The 19,036-nt window shown below is 54.8% G+C and overlaps 1 protein-coding gene across 1 annotated transcript in view; it reads right to left on the reverse strand.

Annotated features, from left to right (window-relative positions):
- ZC3H7B (zinc finger CCCH-type containing 7B) overlaps positions 1-19,036 on the reverse strand; it is a 29,049-nt gene that overhangs the window by 9,102 nt on the left and 911 nt on the right. Inside the window, exons 2-13 of the mRNA XM_049771546.1 lie at positions 12,754-12,812; positions 11,939-11,972; positions 11,628-11,825; positions 10,338-10,496; positions 7,511-7,591; positions 7,011-7,067; positions 6,223-6,265; positions 5,668-5,861; positions 4,396-4,717; positions 3,073-3,131; positions 2,010-2,109; positions 751-912 (exon numbers count right to left, since the gene is read on the reverse strand). Of these exons, the coding sequence (XP_049627503.1) occupies positions 751-912; positions 2,010-2,109; positions 3,073-3,131; positions 4,396-4,717; positions 5,668-5,861; positions 6,223-6,265; positions 7,011-7,067; positions 7,511-7,591; positions 10,338-10,496; positions 11,628-11,825; positions 11,939-11,972; positions 12,754-12,806 (1,462 nt within the window). The 5' untranslated portion in view covers positions 12,807-12,812. The remainder of the gene's footprint in view (positions 1-750; positions 913-2,009; positions 2,110-3,072; positions 3,132-4,395; positions 4,718-5,667; positions 5,862-6,222; positions 6,266-7,010; positions 7,068-7,510; positions 7,592-10,337; positions 10,497-11,627; positions 11,826-11,938; positions 11,973-12,753; positions 12,813-19,036) is intronic.

Here is a 19,036-nt window from a genome sequence, read left to right on the forward strand (position 1 = left end):
CAATCCAGGACCAAAGGTGGTTGGTTCGAATCCCGGTGTCCCATATGGTCCCCCGTGCCTGCCAGGAGCTATTTCTGAGCAGACAGCCAGGAGTCAACCCTGAGCACCGCCGGGTGTGGCCCAAAAACCAAAAAACCAAAACAAAACAAATTTAAATTTAAGGGGCCAGAGCGATAGCACAGTGGATAGGGCATTTGCCTTGCATGTGGCTGATCTGGATTCTATCCCCGGCATCTCACGTAGTCCCCTGAACACCACCAAGAGTAATTCCTGAGTGCAGAGCCAGGAGTATTTCCTGAGTGCCACCGGGTTAGCCCCCTCCAAATATAAAAGGCTAATTCAATTGTTAGTATTACATGAATCCCCCAGCACCAGTGGAGGGACCCCCTCCCTCAGTGGAGAAAAGAATAGCTTCTGAGTATCAACAGGTGTGGCCCCAAACACCACCCCCCCAATAAAGAAAAGCAAGAAAGTAAGTTGCAGCTGAAAAATCCTCACCGAACTCTGAATGTGGGCAGATCAGACATTGTGGCCTTGTGAAGTTAGTACTTACCAGGGGGTGTTGCTTCCAGGTTTTCTCCACCCACCCCACAAACTCAGGGACTCTGTTGAGCCAACAGAACCACCCCCCAACACAGGGACTGTCATATCTGACTGTGGAACTGGCCAGGGTGGGGCCTCCACGATGGTGCCAGGAAACACCCGTGTCCTCTGGGCCTCACCTTTGCTCGGGGTCCCTGTCATACCCACCTTTGCACAGGTAGTAGGAGCCCACAAAGCTGGTTTTGGTGGGCCGAGGCCGGATACGCTTCCAGGCCTGGTCTTCGGAACTGCGGAGCCGGCCTAGCAGCATGTCCCGTTTACACTTGTGCTCTAGGCCCTCACGATATGTGTAGTCACCTGCCCTGGGGCCTGTGGGGAGAAGGCAGCAGGTGACCCGAAAACAGAACTGAAATGTGTGGCCAACAGTCCAGCCAGAAAATTTCTTTCCATCTAGTGGCCATTCCCTGGACACTTGGTTTCCACTTCTCCCAGACCCTTTTTTGGGGGCCACACTTGGCGGTGCTCAGGGGTTACTCCTGGCTCTGTGCTCAGAAATTGCTCCTGTTCAATCCAGGGATTGAACCCAGGTCAGCTACATGCGAGGCAAACGCCCTACCCACTGTGCTGTCACTCTGCCCCCCACACTGACCCTTTCTGGCATCCCCAGAGGAGAGCTGGGCCCCAAAGGCCTCCTTCCTGCTCTGATGGGCACCGCCACCCTCATCTTCTTCCTCTTTCCTTGTCCTCTCAGATCTGTGGATCAAGGTCTCCCTCCTTGGATAACAAGATGGGCACCGCTCCTCAAAGGGCAGCCTGAGGGCCAGCATCCCCACACAGCCCCCTGGGCTCCCACAGTCCTAGGAAACTCTGGAGGAGCCTCTCAATGTGGGATGCTGCCTAGGGGCTGCAGAAAACAGCACTGAGATGACTTCCCAGGTCTGTTCTCGGGGGAAAGGCATCACTTCTGGTAGTGCTGGGGCTCCGATCGGCAAAAAAAGTGCTGAAAGTGGTTGTTGAGTCTGAGATCCAGGATGTCCCTAAGTCCTGTCAGAAAACCCTACAACTGTGGCTTCTGGCAGTGGAAAGGCCCAGAATCTAAGAATGAGTCCAGGTGTGCTGAAACAGCTTAGAGACATGGGCCACCTTCACCCGACTGCTTCTACATCCTCCTGGGAGTTGGGCAGCCTAAGAACTACAATTCCCAGAATTCTTTCCCTCAGGTTCTGGGCCAGTTCCAGGTTTCCCAACCGGGCAACCCCTGCAATTCCAGCAACTGTGCAGGGCCTTGGCCTAGCTCCCATCCATTCCTCCTGCCTCACCAGCAGCCCCAAAGGCCTGAGTCCCACCTCCCAGACCTCCCAGACCTTCCTGTTGGCAATATGAGAAGGGACTTGTGGTCCAGCTCATCTCCCCTGGCACGGAGGACCCTTTCCGTCTTGGAGCCTGTACAGAGAGGGCACCCTTACCTGTTTTGGGGTAACAGAGCTGGCAGGCCTGCTTGAACTCATGGGTAGCAGCCAAGGGGTTCTTGATGAGCAAAGCAGTGTTGGGCATGGAGGGCTCAGGCTGAGGCAAGAAGAGGTGGGCATTGGGGTTTGTTTGTTTTTTGTTTTCGTTTTTTGGGCCATATTGGTGGTGCTCAGTGGTCACTCCTTTACGTCTAGTGGCCATTCCCTGGACACTTGATTTCCACAGACCCTTATTTTGGGGGCCACACTTGGCGGTGCTCAGGGGTTACTCCTGTTCCTGTACTCAGGGATCACTCCTGGCATATAGGATGCTGGAGGTTGAACCCGGGTCAGCCATGTGCAAGGCAAGTACCCTGCCCACTGTGAATCGCTCAGACCCAAGCTGGGCATTCAGAAGTGGGTGATAGTGGGGCCGGAGAGATAGCACAGTGGTAGGACATTTGTCTTGCACGCAGCTGACCCAGAACGATGGTGGTTCAAATCCCGGCATCCCATATGGTCTCCCATGTTTGTCAGGAGTGATTTCTGAGTGCAGAGCCAGGAGTAAACCCCTGAGTGCCACCGGGTGACCAAAAAAAAAAAAAAATGAAGTGGGTGATGGGGCACTGCTGGGGCACTGAAGGGGGACTCTAGGACCTCCTCTGTCCTAACCCAAAGCACGCTGTGGCCCAGAACCCTCCCTTGATCTGGGGATTCAAAAATGTGGAGAGGGGATGAGCAAAAGGAGGTGCATGGGTGACAGTGATCTGGCCAAGACCTTCCCTGGAATGGAAGCCCAGCACAAAGGCAGCAAACACACACACACACACAGACACACACACACTCACACACACACACACACACACACACACACACACACACACACACACACACACCCTCTAGTCTGTAGCCCATGTCATCCCTAAAGTGTTCAAGCACCCCTCTGACCCCCCATCACACACACACACAGACACACACACACACACACACACACTCTAGTCTGTAGCCCATGTCATCCCTAAAATGTTCAAACACCCCTCCGACCCCCCATCCCAGCTCACAGCTTCTGGCCGCCACTCACCGAGGGGGTAGGTTTCTGAGCACTGCTCGGTGGACGACGGTCCTGGGAGTTGGATTCCTCTGGGCGAGAAGACAGAGGGTCACCTACCCTTCTCTGAGGGCCCCTCAAGGACCCCTGAGGATGCTTGCTAAGGTGGAGAGGCATCCTAGGCCACTCTACCCACTTACATGCGTAATCCTGACCCGGCATGTCCCCTCCTCTGTCCTGGGCAGAGGCACACATCAACTAAGCCTGTCGGTCCCCAGGATGCATGGACCTGCTGCTTGGCGCAGATCCTGAGAGAAATCACCCCCCTCATCTTCCCCCCACTTCTCTGCCCCTTTGCCAGGCCCTGCGCCTTCTCCTTTAAGAATATCAGATGGTGGGCCGGAGAGATAGCATGGAGGTAAGGCGTTTGCCTCTCATGCAGGAGGTCATCGGTTCGAATCCCGGCGTCCCATATATGGTCCTCCCGTGCCTGCCAGGAGCAATTTCTGAGCCTGGAGCCAGGAATAACCCCTGAGCACTGCCGGGTGTGACCCAAAAACCACAAAAAAAAAAAAAAAAAAAAGAATATCAGATGGTGGGGTCGGGCGGTGGCGCTAGAGGTAAGGTGCCTGCCTTGCCTGCGCTAGCCTAGGACGGACCGCGGTTCGATCCCCCGGCGTCCTATATGGTCCCCCAAGCCAGGAGTGACTTCTGAGTGCATAGCCAGGAGTAACCCCTGAGCGTCACTGGGTGTGGCCCAAAAAAAAAACCAAAAAAAAAAAAAAAAAAAAAAAGAATATCAGATGGCCAAGGGGCACAGGCCTGGGCCTACGAAGCATTGGCCCATCTGTGCCTGTTGGTTGTTGTACCACCAGGAGTGGGCTTTGGGACCCTGAATGCTTCTTTGGAGGTTCCCCCTCTTCCCCTCCAAAAAAGGTCCGCCCAGCTCCACCTCCTCCAGGGAACCTCCATGGGCCTCTGTACCCTGGGCTGGCTTCACAGTCAGAGAGACCTAAGCTGCTGGAAGGGCCCAACAATCTGCTTCCTCTTCGGATCCCCGGTGCCAGCCAGGTTAGCTGGAGCAGAGCTGAAGGAACCCTTGGTTGGGCCAGTGAGTCCCCCCAAGCCCTCTGGAAACCCAGCTCGGCCCCTCTGAGATCGCCCAGCCCAGATCCTCTGGGAGCCCAGGACCCCAGAGGCTGGGCAGAGAGCACCAAGTGGGGTTCTGTGAGTACTGGCTGTCTGGTTTGCCCCTCCAAGGTCCTAGGGGACACAGTGACTCAAATCAGGAGGTCTGTGGCCACCAGGAGAGACAAGCGGGTCCTTGGGGAAGGCGGCCCAGCCCTCGGGCCTCACCGGGGAAGGAGTCGGGCTTGTCCAAGGAGCCACGCGGGGAGCCAAAGCTGCTGAGGGCATCCAGCCGGGTCTCCGCGAAGGGCAGCAGGTCCAGGGGGTCCAGGGCAGAGCCGGGGGGGTCCAGGGCATCCAGCACGGAGGCAGCCAGCTTCTTGGAGGGGTCCATGACCAGGCCGAAGGAGGCAGGGGGCAGAGGGCTGGAGACAGGGATGGAGCCACCCACCACGGGGGGCAGCAGCGGGGTCCCCCCTGGGAACACGGGAATCAGCTGGGGCAGCTCGCTGGGCGCCCCGCTGCCAGGCAGGCCGCCCTGCACCAGAGACTGTAGGGTGGGACAGAGGGTCGCATGGTCGGAGGAGAACTGGGCCCTGTGGAGCCCAGGCAGGCCCCCCCCACCTGTGCCCACCCTGGGGTGGGGGGTCTTGCTGCCTCCAGCTTCTGACCCAAGAGCATTCCTTTGCCCCCCCCCCAAGTCTGATTAAGGGACTGGGACTCAGAGATGGCACCATCTCTCCATTCCTCAGAACCAGAGGAAGAGGATGGAGGGTGCTCCAAGAAGCTGGGGTGTGATAGGGCGTGGCCAGGAGGCGGAGTCTATGAGGAGGGGTGGGGTCCAGAGAGGAGGCGTGGACCCCAAGGATTGGGGAGAAGGCAAGACAGAGGAGGGGCTGAGGCATCCCTAGGCCCTGCCTAGGCCCTAGAGGAAGGGCGTGGTCTGAGTGCTGGAAGTGGGCGGGCCCTCAGTGGAAGGGCGGAGCCTAAGAGGAGGGCGGGGCCCTGGGAGGTAGAAGTAGGCGGGGCCACAGAGGAAGGAACTATAGGAGGAGGGGCCTAGGAGAGGGCGTGGTCTGAGTGTTGGTAGTGGGTGAACCCTCACTGGGAGGGCGGGGCCTAGACGGAGGGTGGGACCCTAGGTGGTCAAAGTAGGAGGGGCCACAGGGGAGGGACCTAGAGGGGAGGGCGTGGTCCAGGTGTTGGTAGTGGGCGGGCCCTCAGTGAAGGGGTGGGGCCTATGAGGAGAGCAGGGCCCTGGGTGGTGGAAGTGGGCGGGGCCCCAGGGAAGGCCCCAGGGAGGAGGGCGTGGTCTGATTGCTGGAAGAGGGCGGGTCCTCAGGGTAGGGGCGTGGCCTAGACAGGAGGGCGTGGCCACTAGAGGCGGGGCGTGGGCGTGGCCTAAGGGCTGGGCAAGGTGTCACCGGTGTCCCAGGAGGCCAGGAGGGCTTGGAGTCGGAGCGGGCAGTCCATGGGCAAGGAAGGGGCAGCAGGGCTCACCAGTGAGTCCAGGAGGGAGTCCAGCTCAGGCCCGAACACATCCCCGTCAGAGAAATCGTCCGGGCCCTCGGAGCCAGGGAGGGTCCGGCCACCGCCATCCAGGGGGGCCAGCAGGTCCAGCACGTGAGGGAACAAGGGGAGCGTGGGGGTGGCGGGGAGCGGGGCTGGGGAGCCTCGGAGGTCCACGTAGCAGTCTGCGGAGGACGGCGGGGCTCAGGAGCCTTAGAAGGACCACTGCAGGCATGGGGTATCCTCCCTGGCTCTTGGGTCCTGGCCTGCAGCTGGCTGCCCTTGACTGGTCTCCTGCCAGTAGCTCTGTCCCCCTTTACTGGTTCTGCCCTCCTGCAAACGCCCTCGGGTGACAGCCTGCCTCTAGGAGGGCGCAAGGGACTTCTCAGCAGGGGTAGTTATAGGAGGGCCACAGCACACTCAGCTCTGCTCCTGGCCCTCCACCCCCCATTTTCTTTCTTCATTTTAGGTTGCCCAGAACTGATGATGGTTTGCCCTGCCCCTCCTTGGGTGAGAGCTGAGCCCCTGGGGGTCTAGGGACCTTACCTGTTTCGATGTCATCAATGGGCCCCAGTCCGTTGGCAGTTCCCTGTGAAGGCAGGATGGTGGGTCAGGCTGTTGCCAGCCACTCGTGCCAGCCACACCCCACCCCTGGGCCCTCTGGGGCGGATGGCGCCCATTACACTCAGGACTCTCCATAGAAAAGGAAAGGGCCCCCCTATTTCTGAGGTCCTGGAGAACTGAGAACTGGGATCCCTTCTGCTCGATGATGCGTCTCCCAGCACCACAGAACACAGGGGTTTGTTTTTCCCACACCTGTGCCACTGATGGTGCATTCCGACTCTCCTCTGTACTCTGGCCAGTGCTTCAGACCTCTACTCCAGTGTCTCTCTGTGGCTCACCCTTTCTCAGGTTTAAAACTATAGCAGCCCCCACACCATGATCTTGGAGCTCAAGGTACATCGTGCATGTCCGTCCTTCCTCCACATCATACAAACCAAAACCAGCGTTCAAAGCGAAATACACCAGTAGTGAGTGAGCACTGAAAACCACCAGTAGGACCCCAGGACCCCAAAACCAATAGACAAGAAAAAGACCACAACTCCTTTCCATGCTCTCAGCCTGTTCCTGCCTGCTGTCCCTCCATCACAGGGTCATTTTTCCCTTTTGTTTGTTTTGTTTCCTTGTACCACACTTAGTGATATTCAGGGGCTACTCCTGGCTCTGTGCTTGGGGCTCCTTTATGTGAGCCTAAATCCCCCTCGATGAGTGAACCCAGACAGGTGGGTGTTGGGGAAGGGAAGGGAGATCCCTGAGTCCAACCCTCTCCCTACCTGATCGGCCACACCAGCCGTAGTACCGTTGCTGAGCAGAGAAAAAGTTTCCCATTCCTGCCAGAGACCAGAGAGGGGAGAGAGGTGAAGGTACTGAAAGGTTCTCCGGTGGGTCCCCAAAATCAGGCAGTACCAGCACTGGCACAGCGGTAGGGCTGGGGTTCCCTCTCTGGATCCCGCCCTGTGTCTCTGGATCAGATCTCCCATTTCATGAGTGCTGGGTTTCAGAGACTCTCGCCTCACCCCACAGAGACTTGCTTTGAAGGGGGGGTCGAGGGGTTATGGGGGACACAGAAGGCACCTCATTGCTGCCCGTCCATCAGGAGAAGCTGGGCTTTGGAGCCATAGGGTCCAAGTAAAGTCACCGTGTGGGTGACACCTTCCAGAACAGTTGCAGAAGTGCAGTCCAGGGCTCCCAGTCCTGGACTTGATGCGATCCCCCCACACCCCCCACTCCCAGTGCAGGCCTAGCCATACTCCAGCCCTGCCCCAACACCTACCTGGGGTCTCTTATATGCTTTCCGGACGCGCAGCCCAAGCTTCTGAGCCAGTTCCTGTCCGAGTTGGGTCACACTCTCGTCCTGGGAAGGACAGCACAAGCAGATGGCCCACGAGGCTCCCTGGGCAGCCTGAACAGCTCCATCTACCCTACCCCACCCGGGGTTACTTCCAGCTGGGAGTTCAGGGACTGCTCCAGGCTCTGGTACTGGAGCTCAAACGGGTCTCCATCTTACAGAATATGTGCTCCGGCCCTCTGAGTCATCTCCCGTCCCTATATGATTATGATTTTATTTTATTTTACTTTATTTTTGTTTATTTTTTTGGCCACACCCAGTGACGCCCAAGCTATGCGCTCAGAAATTGCTCCTGGCTTGGGACCATATGGGACGCCAGGGGTTAAACCATGGTCCTAGGCTAGCACGCAAAGGCAGACGCCTTACTGCTTGCGCTACCATTCCAGCCCCATAATTTTATTTTGTTTAGTTTTGTACTGTTATTTTGGGTCATAGCGGTGGTGCTCAGGCCTGACTCCTGGCTCTGCACTCAGGGATCACTCAAGGTGGTCTTGAAGGACCAGATGGGGTGCCTGGGATTGAATTCCAGTTGGTTACATGCAAGGCAAATGCCCTCCCTGCTGTATTATAGCTTCAACTCTTGGTGATGACTTTAATCAAACGACTTGCTTAGTTTGCTTTTAAAACCATTCCCAGCAGTGCCCTGGGCATACTCCTGGCTCTGTGTGCAGGATCATATGAGATACTGGGGATTAAACGTGGGATGGCCGAGTGCAAATTCCTTTACCACTGTACTATCTCTCTTCCCTTTTTTCTATGTAAATGGCTCCTGCTACAGCGGTTGTTTATTTATTTATTTATTTATTTTTGGGCCATATCCATTGATGTTCAGGGGTCACTCCTGGCTATGCACTCAGAAATCACCCATGGCTTGGGGGTCCATATGGGACGATGGGGGATCGAACTGTGGTCCGTCCTAGGCTAGTGCTTGCAAGGCACCACTGCTCCGGACCTACAGCAATTGTTTTATATTTTGCTTCCTTCATAAAACATCCTGGCACCCTCTGCCAGCATGAATCTACCCGTGAGCCTCCAGAGGGCTGCTGTAAGGCACAAAGGAGTGAGGTCTGTGCGGCCTGGAATGGTGGTTTTCAATCTCTGTATACCTAAGTGGTCTGTGGACCAGAAGTTGAAAATTCCTAAGCTGACAGTCACCTGGTTCAGTAAGGCCTCATTCTCACCCTCCCTTCAATCCTGTGGTTGTCCCATGTGTTCCGAGCCAGGCACAAGCAAGGGGCAAGGGATGCCACAGGCCTCGGGAAGGGTCCAGTCCAGTATGACACAGGGCTGGCTGGGAAACGGGGGGTTCTCCCACACACAACCCAGAGCTCTCAATGGCTCTGTTGAGCCTCTTTGCCACTGGGACCGCCAGAGCCCGTGGGACCCACTAAACTAGCCCTAATGAGGGAAGTAATAGTAATCAGGCTTTGAGCGTCCTGACCGCTTCTGGATGCCACCGTGCCATTGGCCCAAGTGACCGGTTCCTCAGCCTGGAAACTGGCGGCCTCTTGGCGCTCTTGAGTCCCCTCAGCTCCACCCTCCAGGGTCCCCCAAGATCCTCACACCTTCTGAGCTGTCTTTTGGTGATAGATCCCCACACCTGCAATACTCATAAGGATTATTCATTTTATTTTTTGGTTGTTGTTGTTTTTGATTTTTGGGCCTCACCCAGCAGCACTCAGAAATCGCTCCTGGGAGGCCCAGGGAACCATATGGGATGCTAGGGATCTAACTCGGGTCCAACCATATGGGATGCTAGGGATCTAACTCAGGTCCGCTGCGTGCAAGGTGAATGCCCTCCCCGCTGTGCTATGGCTCGAGTCCCTGCTCTCTGCCATTCTTTTTGTTTTTGGGTCACATCCGGCAGTGCTCAGGGGTTACTCCTGGCTCTACGCTCAGAAATTGCTCTTGGCTGGGCCCAGAGAGATAGCACAGCGGTGCTTGCCTTGCAAGCAGCCGATCCAGAACCCAAGGTGGTTGGTTCGAATCCCGGTGTCCCATATGGTCCCCCGTGCCTGCCAGGAGTTATTTCTGAGCAGACAGCCAGGAGTAACCCCTGAGCACTGCCGGGTGTGACCCCCCCCCCAAAAAAAAAAGAAATTGCTCTTGGCAGGCTCAGGGGACCTATGGGATGCCAGGATTCAATCCACTGTCCTTCTGCATGCAAGGCAAAAGCCCTAACTCCATACTATTTCTCCAGCCCTTCTCTGCCATTCCTGAGGGCAGCACTTGGCTTCTCTGAGACCTTTCACCCCCATGACTTCTGGGATGGAGGAGGAAGTGCACCATGTGGCATGGAGTGGGGGTACAGAGAGGGGGACGGCACGGCAGGCCAAGGTCACAGTTAGGGTCATGCGGTCATCGGTGGAACAGGTCTGGATTCTGATGTCATTTGTGTCCCTGTGGACAATGGCTTCCTGCAGGGCACCAATCTGGACATCGTAGGGCACTTACTTGGTGGACGCTTGTGAAGTGTATGGATAGACTGTAGGATGGGGACACCAGTCACAGGGGGAGCAGAGAGTGACTTGTCAGTTTCTAGCACACTGAGACACTCCTGTGAGTCCCCCACAGGCCTGTCTCCTCTCAAAGGGTCAAGGGCAAGCACGTGAACCTGGGTCCCCACCGTGGCCTGCTTTCTGGCTCTGTGACTGGGGGAAAATCTAAGGGCAGAGCTCCCGCCCAGCTCGATGCGATTGCAGAGGGGAAACCTAGGCTGGGACCCACGACGAGCATGGGTGGTGGCACTCACGTGGGGCAGTGCCAGTGAGCAGCGACTGCTGCACTCATAGGCCTCCTTGTGGCGGCCCAGCTGCGTGAGGGCCCGCGCCTTTCGGAACAGCGCGCGGATGTTTTCGCCGTCCAGGCCCAGCGCCTTCTCGCTGTCCTCCAGCGCCTTCTCGTACAGGCCCTGCAGAGGGAAAGCAGCAGGTGGCCCAGGTCAGCACCCCCAAACCTCAGCCTCAGCCTGGCCTCCCCTTTCTGCAGAGATAAAGCCAGACTGGGGTCAGGGTATGCCCGAAGGTCTAGGAAACAGCTATTCTCTTCAGATTCTGATCCAGGGCACCTGCGCTTCCGGACAGAGGGGTGCCCCAGTCCCCTGGGGTAGCAGGACACCAAAACTAGGGTTCTCAGATGCTCCAGCGGACGCGCCTAGGTACTTCCTCAACTGCCTCTTTCTGCCTCTTTTTTTTTTTTTTTTGGTTCTGGGATCACACCCGGCAGCACTCAGGGGTTACTCCTGGCTCTACGCTCAGAAATTGTTCCTGGCAGGCTCAGGGGACCATCCGAGATGCCAGGATTTGAACCACCATCCTTCTGAATGCAAGGCAAACGCCTTACCTCCATGCTATCTCTCCGGCCCCCCGCCCCCACAGCTGTCTTTGGTCCAGAACTCGAGGAACTGAGGTGGCTCCAAGAGAAAGTGAAAGCATCAAGTGAGGCCAGAGCCATAGGACAGCTGGAAGGCTCTTGCCTGCAGATAGCCCAGGTTCGATGCCCAGCACCCCCGCAGGTTCCAGGAGTCCTACCAGGAATGCTCACTGAGCAGACTCAGGGCTAAGCCCTGAGCACTGCTGGGTGTGGCCCCAAAACAAAACTAAGAACAAAATTAAGTTCTGAGGCTTAGCAGCTATTAGGAGCTAGGAGCCAGAACAACAGGAAGGTATATGCCTTGCATGCAGATGCCCAGGGTTCAATCTCTAGCATCCCATATGGTCTCCTGACCACTTTCAGGTATGACTCAAAGCCCCAAATAATCAAATTCAATGCAAAGATGCTCCTAGTAGCTGTGTGATGAGAATAGGAAAAGAGAGAATGGTTGTGTGAGAGGGGAGTGGGGCACGAGAGGATTGGGGTGGTGGGCATGGACCAGGGGTATGGTGCCTATGAGGATATAGAGGGCTTGGGATGGGACCAGGGACACGGGGTCAGGGGTTATGAAGTCATAGGGTCACAAGCACTCTCCATGCTGAAGTAGTTGGGGTGTGGGGTCATGGGTCATGGGGTCATGAGTCACAGGGTCAGAGGTCAGGGCACTCACCATGCTGAAGTAGCAGGCCGCCCTGTTGACATGCAGCTTGCATAGCAGCTCCCGGGGCAGGGCCACCTGGTCGGAGGCAGCATAGTCGGCCACGTTCAGCCCCTCCATGTACTGCACCAGCGCCTGCTTGTGGTCCTTCTCTCGGAACAAGTCATTGCCCTCAGCAAACAGGTTCTGCACCAGCTTGAGCAGAAAGGCCTGGTAGGGACAGGCACGGGGCCTTCTCAGGGGCCTTCTCCCGCCAGCCATTCCCTCCCACTGCCCTTCTCCAGGACACCCGGCCTTGGCTCTGCCAGCAGGGCAACACTTACCTCATATTCTTCTTGTTTCAGGGGAAGTGTAGACCTAGCAGAAAGGACAGGGAAGTGAGCAGCTTTGAGCCCCAGGGGGCTGGACCCAGAGGTGCCCCAGGTATGAGTGCTCACTCTCCATAGCCCTCAGGTGTTGAGGTGAGGACACACCCTCAGAGCTCACAAATCCACAGCATTGTGCCAGCCTTTTGCTTCCCAGGCAGGCCTGGCACTGGGCCTGGCACAAGGCTGGCTTTGGGCCAAGGCTGGCAGCCCTTCTGGCCCTGGTATAGATGCTGCAGCCAGCTGCTATGCAGCTGTGGGGCATGACCACACCCTGTTATATCAAACCTACAAAGGGGGCCGCTGGCACCAGGATCACCTCCACTGCAGCCCTTCCTCCTCTGAGGAGCCCTCCAGGACCCAGTTACCCCAGGGCTTCTGTACCCTTTTTTGTGCATCTCCCCTTCTCTGGGCCTTTCACGCACAACGTGGCTTGGTGTGGAGAACTGACAACCCCTCAGGTCAGACTAGAAGCACATTTTTGGGAGGAGGTGCCAGCCTAAGGGAGCAGAAACTCAGCTGCAACTAAAAGAAAGTGGGGGGCTGGTGCCCCACACCCTCAGAAAGGGGCTGTGAGTGGCCCAGAAGCACAGTGCCTGACAGAAAAGAAGCTAGACTACAAGGTTCAGGGGTCAACACCCCATAAATCAGAACAGGCATTCAAGACACAATCCTGAAGAAAGCAATGGAGTTTCCACTGACCTCGACTGGCCCAGGGTCAGTGTCCTTGGGCCCAAAGCGTGGGGAATGGCCAGGCTCAGGAGGTTACTTACTGTATGAACTGCAGCCCCTTCTCGATGTCCGCCTTCCGTCTCTGCCTCTCCATCAGTGTCTGTGGGGAGAACAGGCCCAGGCGGTCGGTGTCACGTCCTCTGGTGGCTTCTGTCACCCATGATGACAAGGACTTGTGTCAAGGTCTTTGTGGGCCACCTGTACCAGCTAAGTCAGCTCTGCATATCCCCACCCATGTCCTTTGAACTCTGTGTGTATGTAGTACCCTTGATGGGCTGCGACTGCAGGCTGGTCACTTCCTTTCCCAGCTCCCTATGGGCTACGATGATACTACCTGGGGCCATCCGTAGACATGGAAATGCCCCACCCACCCACAACTTCAATTTACCTCCTCAGGGAAGAAAAGTGTTATATAGATGGCTTGTTAGGAAATAAAATTTGAAGAAGGGGAACTGAGAGAGAGTACGGCAGGTAACGCACTTGCTTTGCACATTGCCAAATCTAGGTTCGATTTCCAGCACTGTGTAAGGCCCCCCCCCCCCCAAGCTCTTCCAGGAGTGGTCCCTGAGCTCAGAGCTAGGAGGAGGCCTCAAGTATTAATTGGTGTGACCCAAAAAAAGCCAAAAAAAAAGTTGGTGACATGAGTTGGTGATATGAGAACATGGGATATGGTCCTGGCAGGCTGGGTGGGCCCTGTGTATTTTTGAACTGAAGCAGATATGGTTCTAACAGCCTCAACTGTAGAAGAAGTGGCTTTGGGACTGGAGACTGAACAGACACTGAGGTTTGAGGGGCAGGTTTGGACATCCTGGTTTTTTGGGACTGTGGATAGAAATGTGGAAGTTTAGAGCCATTTTGGTCATTTTAGAGACAGGAAGAGGAATGTGATCCTTGTCAAGTGGCAAAAAACAAGCTGATGATTTGGGTTGTGTAGAAGGCAGTTTGCACATGGTGCTGCTAGATATTCAATGGAGTCCTAACATTGGGGGCATCATGTGTCCCCCATTCCCACCTTGCATTTAGTAAAATGGGAGAAGAGAGCAGAAGTGGAAAAGAAATTTGTTTAAACTAAAGGACCTGGAACCTAGGCTAGGAATTTGATTTAGTGGCAGAGCACTTGCCTTGCATGTGTGAGTGAGGTCCTGGGTTTGATTCTCAGCATCAAAAAAGGAGGGAAGAGGGGCCGGAGAGATAGCATGGAGTAAAGCATTTGCCTTGCATGCAGAAGGACGGTGGTTCGAATCCCGGCATCCCATAGGGTCCCCTGAGCCTGCCAGGAGCGATTTCTGAGTGTAGAGTCAGGAGTAACCCCTGAGCGGGGCTGGGTGTGACCCCAAAACCGAAAACCAAAAAAATAAATAAATAAAAAGGAGGAAAGAATAGGAAATGTGACGTGATGTCTGCAAGAGTGACGTTGCCAGTTTGAACAAAAGGAGATAGAGAACACCAGACAGGAGGAAGGGAAGCAGCAGCTGCGTCATCTGAGGGTCCTAAACGAGTGGATCACAGAGAGCAGTTTGGCTATAAACCTGTCATATCTTCCAAAAAAGGGGGAACCTCACCCCGAAAGTGCATGATCCCAAAGGTGATTGGGAGATCATCAGGGCTCCGAGACTGAGAAGGGTGGAGAAGTGGGGTCTCTCCTAACTGCAAATCCACTGAGAGCAAACTGCTCACATCACATCACAGCTCTGCAGAGCAATTGCACCAGCTTCTTTTCCTCTAGGACTCAGCCTCCAGGGGGGCCCTCTCCCACTTCCTCAGGTGAACCTGCACTAGGCTGAGCCAATCAAAAGGACCCTATTCCCCTGCCAGTGATTGGCTAAAGTCGATGCACACAAGACCTTATTCTACCCAATGAGACAGGGGGAAAGTCAGCTAAGGGGCTTCTGGGAAAGGTCTTGACACTGCAACTGCGACAGGACAATCTCTTCTGCTATTCCAATAAGACAAGCACATCTGGAACAGCAGAGCTGCCAGAGAAAGACCAAAGACACGGAGTAATTTGGATGAGCCAATAAATTCATTTACCTGGGAACTGCCCTGCCTCACTTGGATGAGATTAGAAAAACACACACACACACACCCGAATTCCCTTACATGCAAAGTAACGGAATCCAAAGTCTTTCCAAAGATAATGTTTTCTTGCCCTTTGACCCTGAAATTTCACTTCCAATAATCTAGCCTACTCAAATCCCTGTACAAGTGCTCAATTGTAATGACACCAGAGGCGCTTTTATTGTGTTAAGTAGAAGGAAAAAAAGAAAAAAGAAACCAGGGCCGGAGAGACAGCACAGAGGTAGGGTGTTTGCCTTGCACGCAGCAGACCCAGGATGGTTCGAATCCCGGCATCCCATATGGTCCCCCCATACCTACCAGAAGCAATTTCTGAGTGCAGAGCCAGGAATAACCTCTGAGCACCACTGGGTGTGACCCAAAAACAAAAACAAAAAGAAAAAAAGAAACCTGAACACCCACCAATGAGGAACTGATTTAATTAAATTAGAGTACTTTTATAACCATATAAAATGACTACTGAATCTATACGCATTGTCCTGGAGATGCCTGCCACCAACAAGGAGAAGAAAAGCAGATTTCAGAACATTGTGTGGCATCTGATCACATTTCTATGCCACACGTTTATAGACAGTGACTCCTAGTATCCCATATGGTCCCCTGTGCCTGCTAGGAGCAACTTCTGAGCCAGGAGTAACCCCTGAGTGCTGCCAGGTGTGAGTCCCCCCAATAATAAAAAAAATAAAGACAGTGAAAGAATAAATCTCTGGGGGAGTGGTATCCACTAAGGGGTACCAGGGCACAGAACCCTTTCCTTCGAGTTACTGTTTTGTTTGGGGGCCACACCCGTCAGTTTATTCCTGACTCTGATCTCAGGAATCAACTCCTGGCAGTGCTCAGGGGACACCCTATGAGAAACTGGGGATCAAACCCGGGTCAGCTGGATGCGAGGTACATGGTCTCCCCGCTGTACTGCAACCATTCCTTTTGGTTATATACCAGCATGATTTGGATTTTTGGCCCAACTTGGTATCAACCTTGTAATCTCACTTAACAGAAGGAAACAACTTGCTAAAGATTCACCTGGCAGTGAGCAGGCCAAATACCTTGATTTTGAACCTGGACTTTGGGTCTACCAAAAACGCTGATAAAATCACATTTACTTTTCCACTTTGAAGGGGTTAAAAGATGATGGATGTGTGTGTGTGAGTGTGTGCATACGTGTCTGCATGTGTGTGGTGCTGGAGACTGACTCTGGTTCCCACACACGCAGAGGTCAGCATGGTACCTCCCTAGTCCTGAAGATGACGACTTTGTTTATCGGGGCCACGCCCAGGGCTTCTCCCCTCCTGGGGTGTGGGGTCATCCCAGCCTCCTAGAGGCACCCTGTGGTGCTAAGATAAGACCTGGGCATCTATGTATGGAGCTATTCGGGGTTGGTTGCCTGTGTGGGGAAGTCCCCCCAGGAGGGCAGGTAAGGGTTCTGGGAGCCCAAAGTCTCTGCCTTTTGGGGCTCAGTTAGTTAACAAAGGCCCCCACATCAACAAGTGAAGTGGAATAAACAGCAAATAAAGAGCAGGTGGTGCTGTCCTCACTAATGGACGCTGGGTAGGCAGAGGTGGGTCTGGAAGCAGCGAAGGCCACTGGCCTTTGCCTGGCTGAAGGGGGGACACGGCCACCTGCAGACACCAGAATGACCTCGAGGAGTTGGACAGTACAGTGGCGCATAGCACAGCGGGGAGGGTGCTTGCCTTGCACATAGACAGCCACAGGTTCAAGCCCCAGTTCCCGGTAGAGTCCCCAGAGCCACATCAGAGTGATCCCGGAGCACAGAGCCAGGAGTAAGCACCGCCCACCAGGTGTGGCCCTAAAACAAAGATTTTAATGGGGGCTGAGGAGATCGCTCAAAGGTGGAGCCCAAGCTTCAAATGTGGGTTTTGTTGGTTTTGTTTTGGAGCCACTCTTGGAGGTGCTTCAGTTATTTCCAGCTTGTTTTGGGGGGTGTTCCCATTGGTGTTCAGGGGAACACATGGTGCTAAGATGAAACCTGGGTCTCCTATAGATAAAATATGTGCTCCAGTCCTTTGAGTTATCAACCCAGACCCCCCAAAAATGTTAATATGGCAGAATTATGGTTTGAGTCCTGAAACACACACACAAACATGCAAACACACATACACACACACACACTGAAATCCCTCCAGTTTCTCTGATTTGAGTCTCCTGCCTAGTAGTGCTGGGCACTGGGCCTCTCCACAGGAACCATCCAACATTAACTATAGGCCGAAGAGGTAGCACAATGGGTAGAGCACCTGCCTTGCACACAGCTGAGCCCATTCCTATTCCGGCACCAAGCACAGTACCCTGAGCCCTGCCATGAGTGACTCCTGAGCACTCCTAGGAGGTGGTGATCTCATGGGCCACCTGACCAGCCTGAGTCACTCTGCCCATCCTCCAAGACCAGATTCGAACCAACCACCTTTGGTCCTGGATCGGCTGCTTGCAAGGCAAACACCGCTGTGCTATCTCTCCGGGCCCTTGTTTTTGTTTTGTTTTGTTTTTTGGGCCACACCCAGCGGTGCTCAGGGGTTACTCCTGGCTGTCTGCTCAGAAATAGCTCCTGGCAAGCACGGGGGACCATATGGGACACCGGAATTCGAACCAATCACCTTTGGTCCTGGATCGGCTTACAAGGCAAACGCCGCTGTGCTATCTCTCTGGGCCCACCAGGAGAGATTTCTGAGCACAGGTCCTGGAGCAATCCCTGAGCATCACCAGGTTTGACCCCCACCCTCCAAAAAAATACGAAGCAAAGGCTGGAGAAATAGTATAGTGGGTAAGATGCTTGTCTTGACTTGACGTGTCTGAACCTAGTTTGACCCACGGACCTGCACACAGTCCCTGAGCACTACAACAGTGATCCCCGAGCACACACCCAGGAGGAAGCTCCAAGCATTCATTGCTAGGTGTGGCCCATTCAACAAACCCCAAACAAATAAAACTTAAAAAAAAAAAAAAGTGGAGAGTAGCCAGAGCGATAGCACAGTGGTAAGGTGTTTGCCTTGCACGTGGCCAAGGACAGATCTGGGTTTGAATCCTGGTATCTCATATGGTTCCCTGAGCCTGCCAGGAGTGACTTCTGAGTGCAGAGCCAGGAGTAATCCCTGAGCACAGCCGTGTGTGACCCAAAAACAACAACAAAAAAGGAGTAGGTACTTTTCTGTTTTGTTTTGTTTTGGGGCCACACCTGGTGGTGCTTAGTGGACCCTATGGGATGCTGGGGATCAAGCCTGGTTGGCTGTGTGAAAGACAACTGCCCTCCCCGCTGGCTGGACTATCTCTCCAGCCCCCGGAGAAGAAACTTTGACTCTGTCCTGTGGCTCTCTGGGGAGATCCCAGTTCTCCAGGCCTCAGCCCTGCCTCTGGGAAACCTGTCTGTCTTGGTTGCCAGGGAAGCCAGGAGTAGCAGCGCCTGAGAGCCCTTTTGTTATAGCAAAAACGGGCTATTTAAGGAATTATTATTTTCAGAGTCTCCAAGATGCTGCTGCCTCACTTTCCTGCCCAAAGACGCAAGAGCTCATCCCCAAAGCTTCTAGGTTCCCCAGTATCCAGTCGAAGCAGACCCCAAGGAAAACCTGGAATTCACGTCTTCCCAGGGAGCCCAGAGACCGGGGTAGGGGGGCCTGGGTCTCTCCTCCAGACTTTGGGGTATGCATGCCAGGCTTCAAACTTGCACCGTCTTGGGCCCAGCTATGGGAAGGGGAGCCTGGGAATGAAACCATGGTGGAGAGAGTGGCCAGGGGGAGGGGCTGGGAGTCTTGGGGAGCAGAACCAGAACCGTAAGCTTCCATTAGAATTTTGAGCCCAGCACTTGGCAAAACGTCCTATAATTATCTCATTTGTGTGAAAACCCACAGCTCTGCATTCTGCTATTTTCCTAAGACTGGCCGAATTGCAGGTGCTGAGGGCAAAAATGGGAAGAAGTTGGGGTCCAGAGTGTTCAAGGGGTTGGGGAGTAAACCCAGCAAGTCGATTCCCCACCGGACCATCAAACCTTGTGCCCCAAGGCCCCATCCCAAGCCTGGGGGTCCCAGTGGCCCCTGCCCTGATGGCCAACCTTTCCCCCCACTGAAGGCAGAGCTGGCCCTGGAGACTGCTAGGTCCATCAGTCTTTCAGTGCATTTATCCCCTGTGGAGAGGGGAGCGGCTTTGTCTTAGGGAAAGACCCCAAGACCCAGCAGCTGGCCAACACCCTGCAGCTTTTTGGAGGAAAGAGAACCAAGGATGGGGCCAAAGGGCTAGCACACA

Source organism: Suncus etruscus, chromosome 4 (assembly GCF_024139225.1).
Source record: "Suncus etruscus isolate mSunEtr1 chromosome 4, mSunEtr1.pri.cur, whole genome shotgun sequence".
In the NCBI taxonomy this organism is placed as follows: Eukaryota; Metazoa; Chordata; class Mammalia; order Eulipotyphla; family Soricidae; genus Suncus; species Suncus etruscus.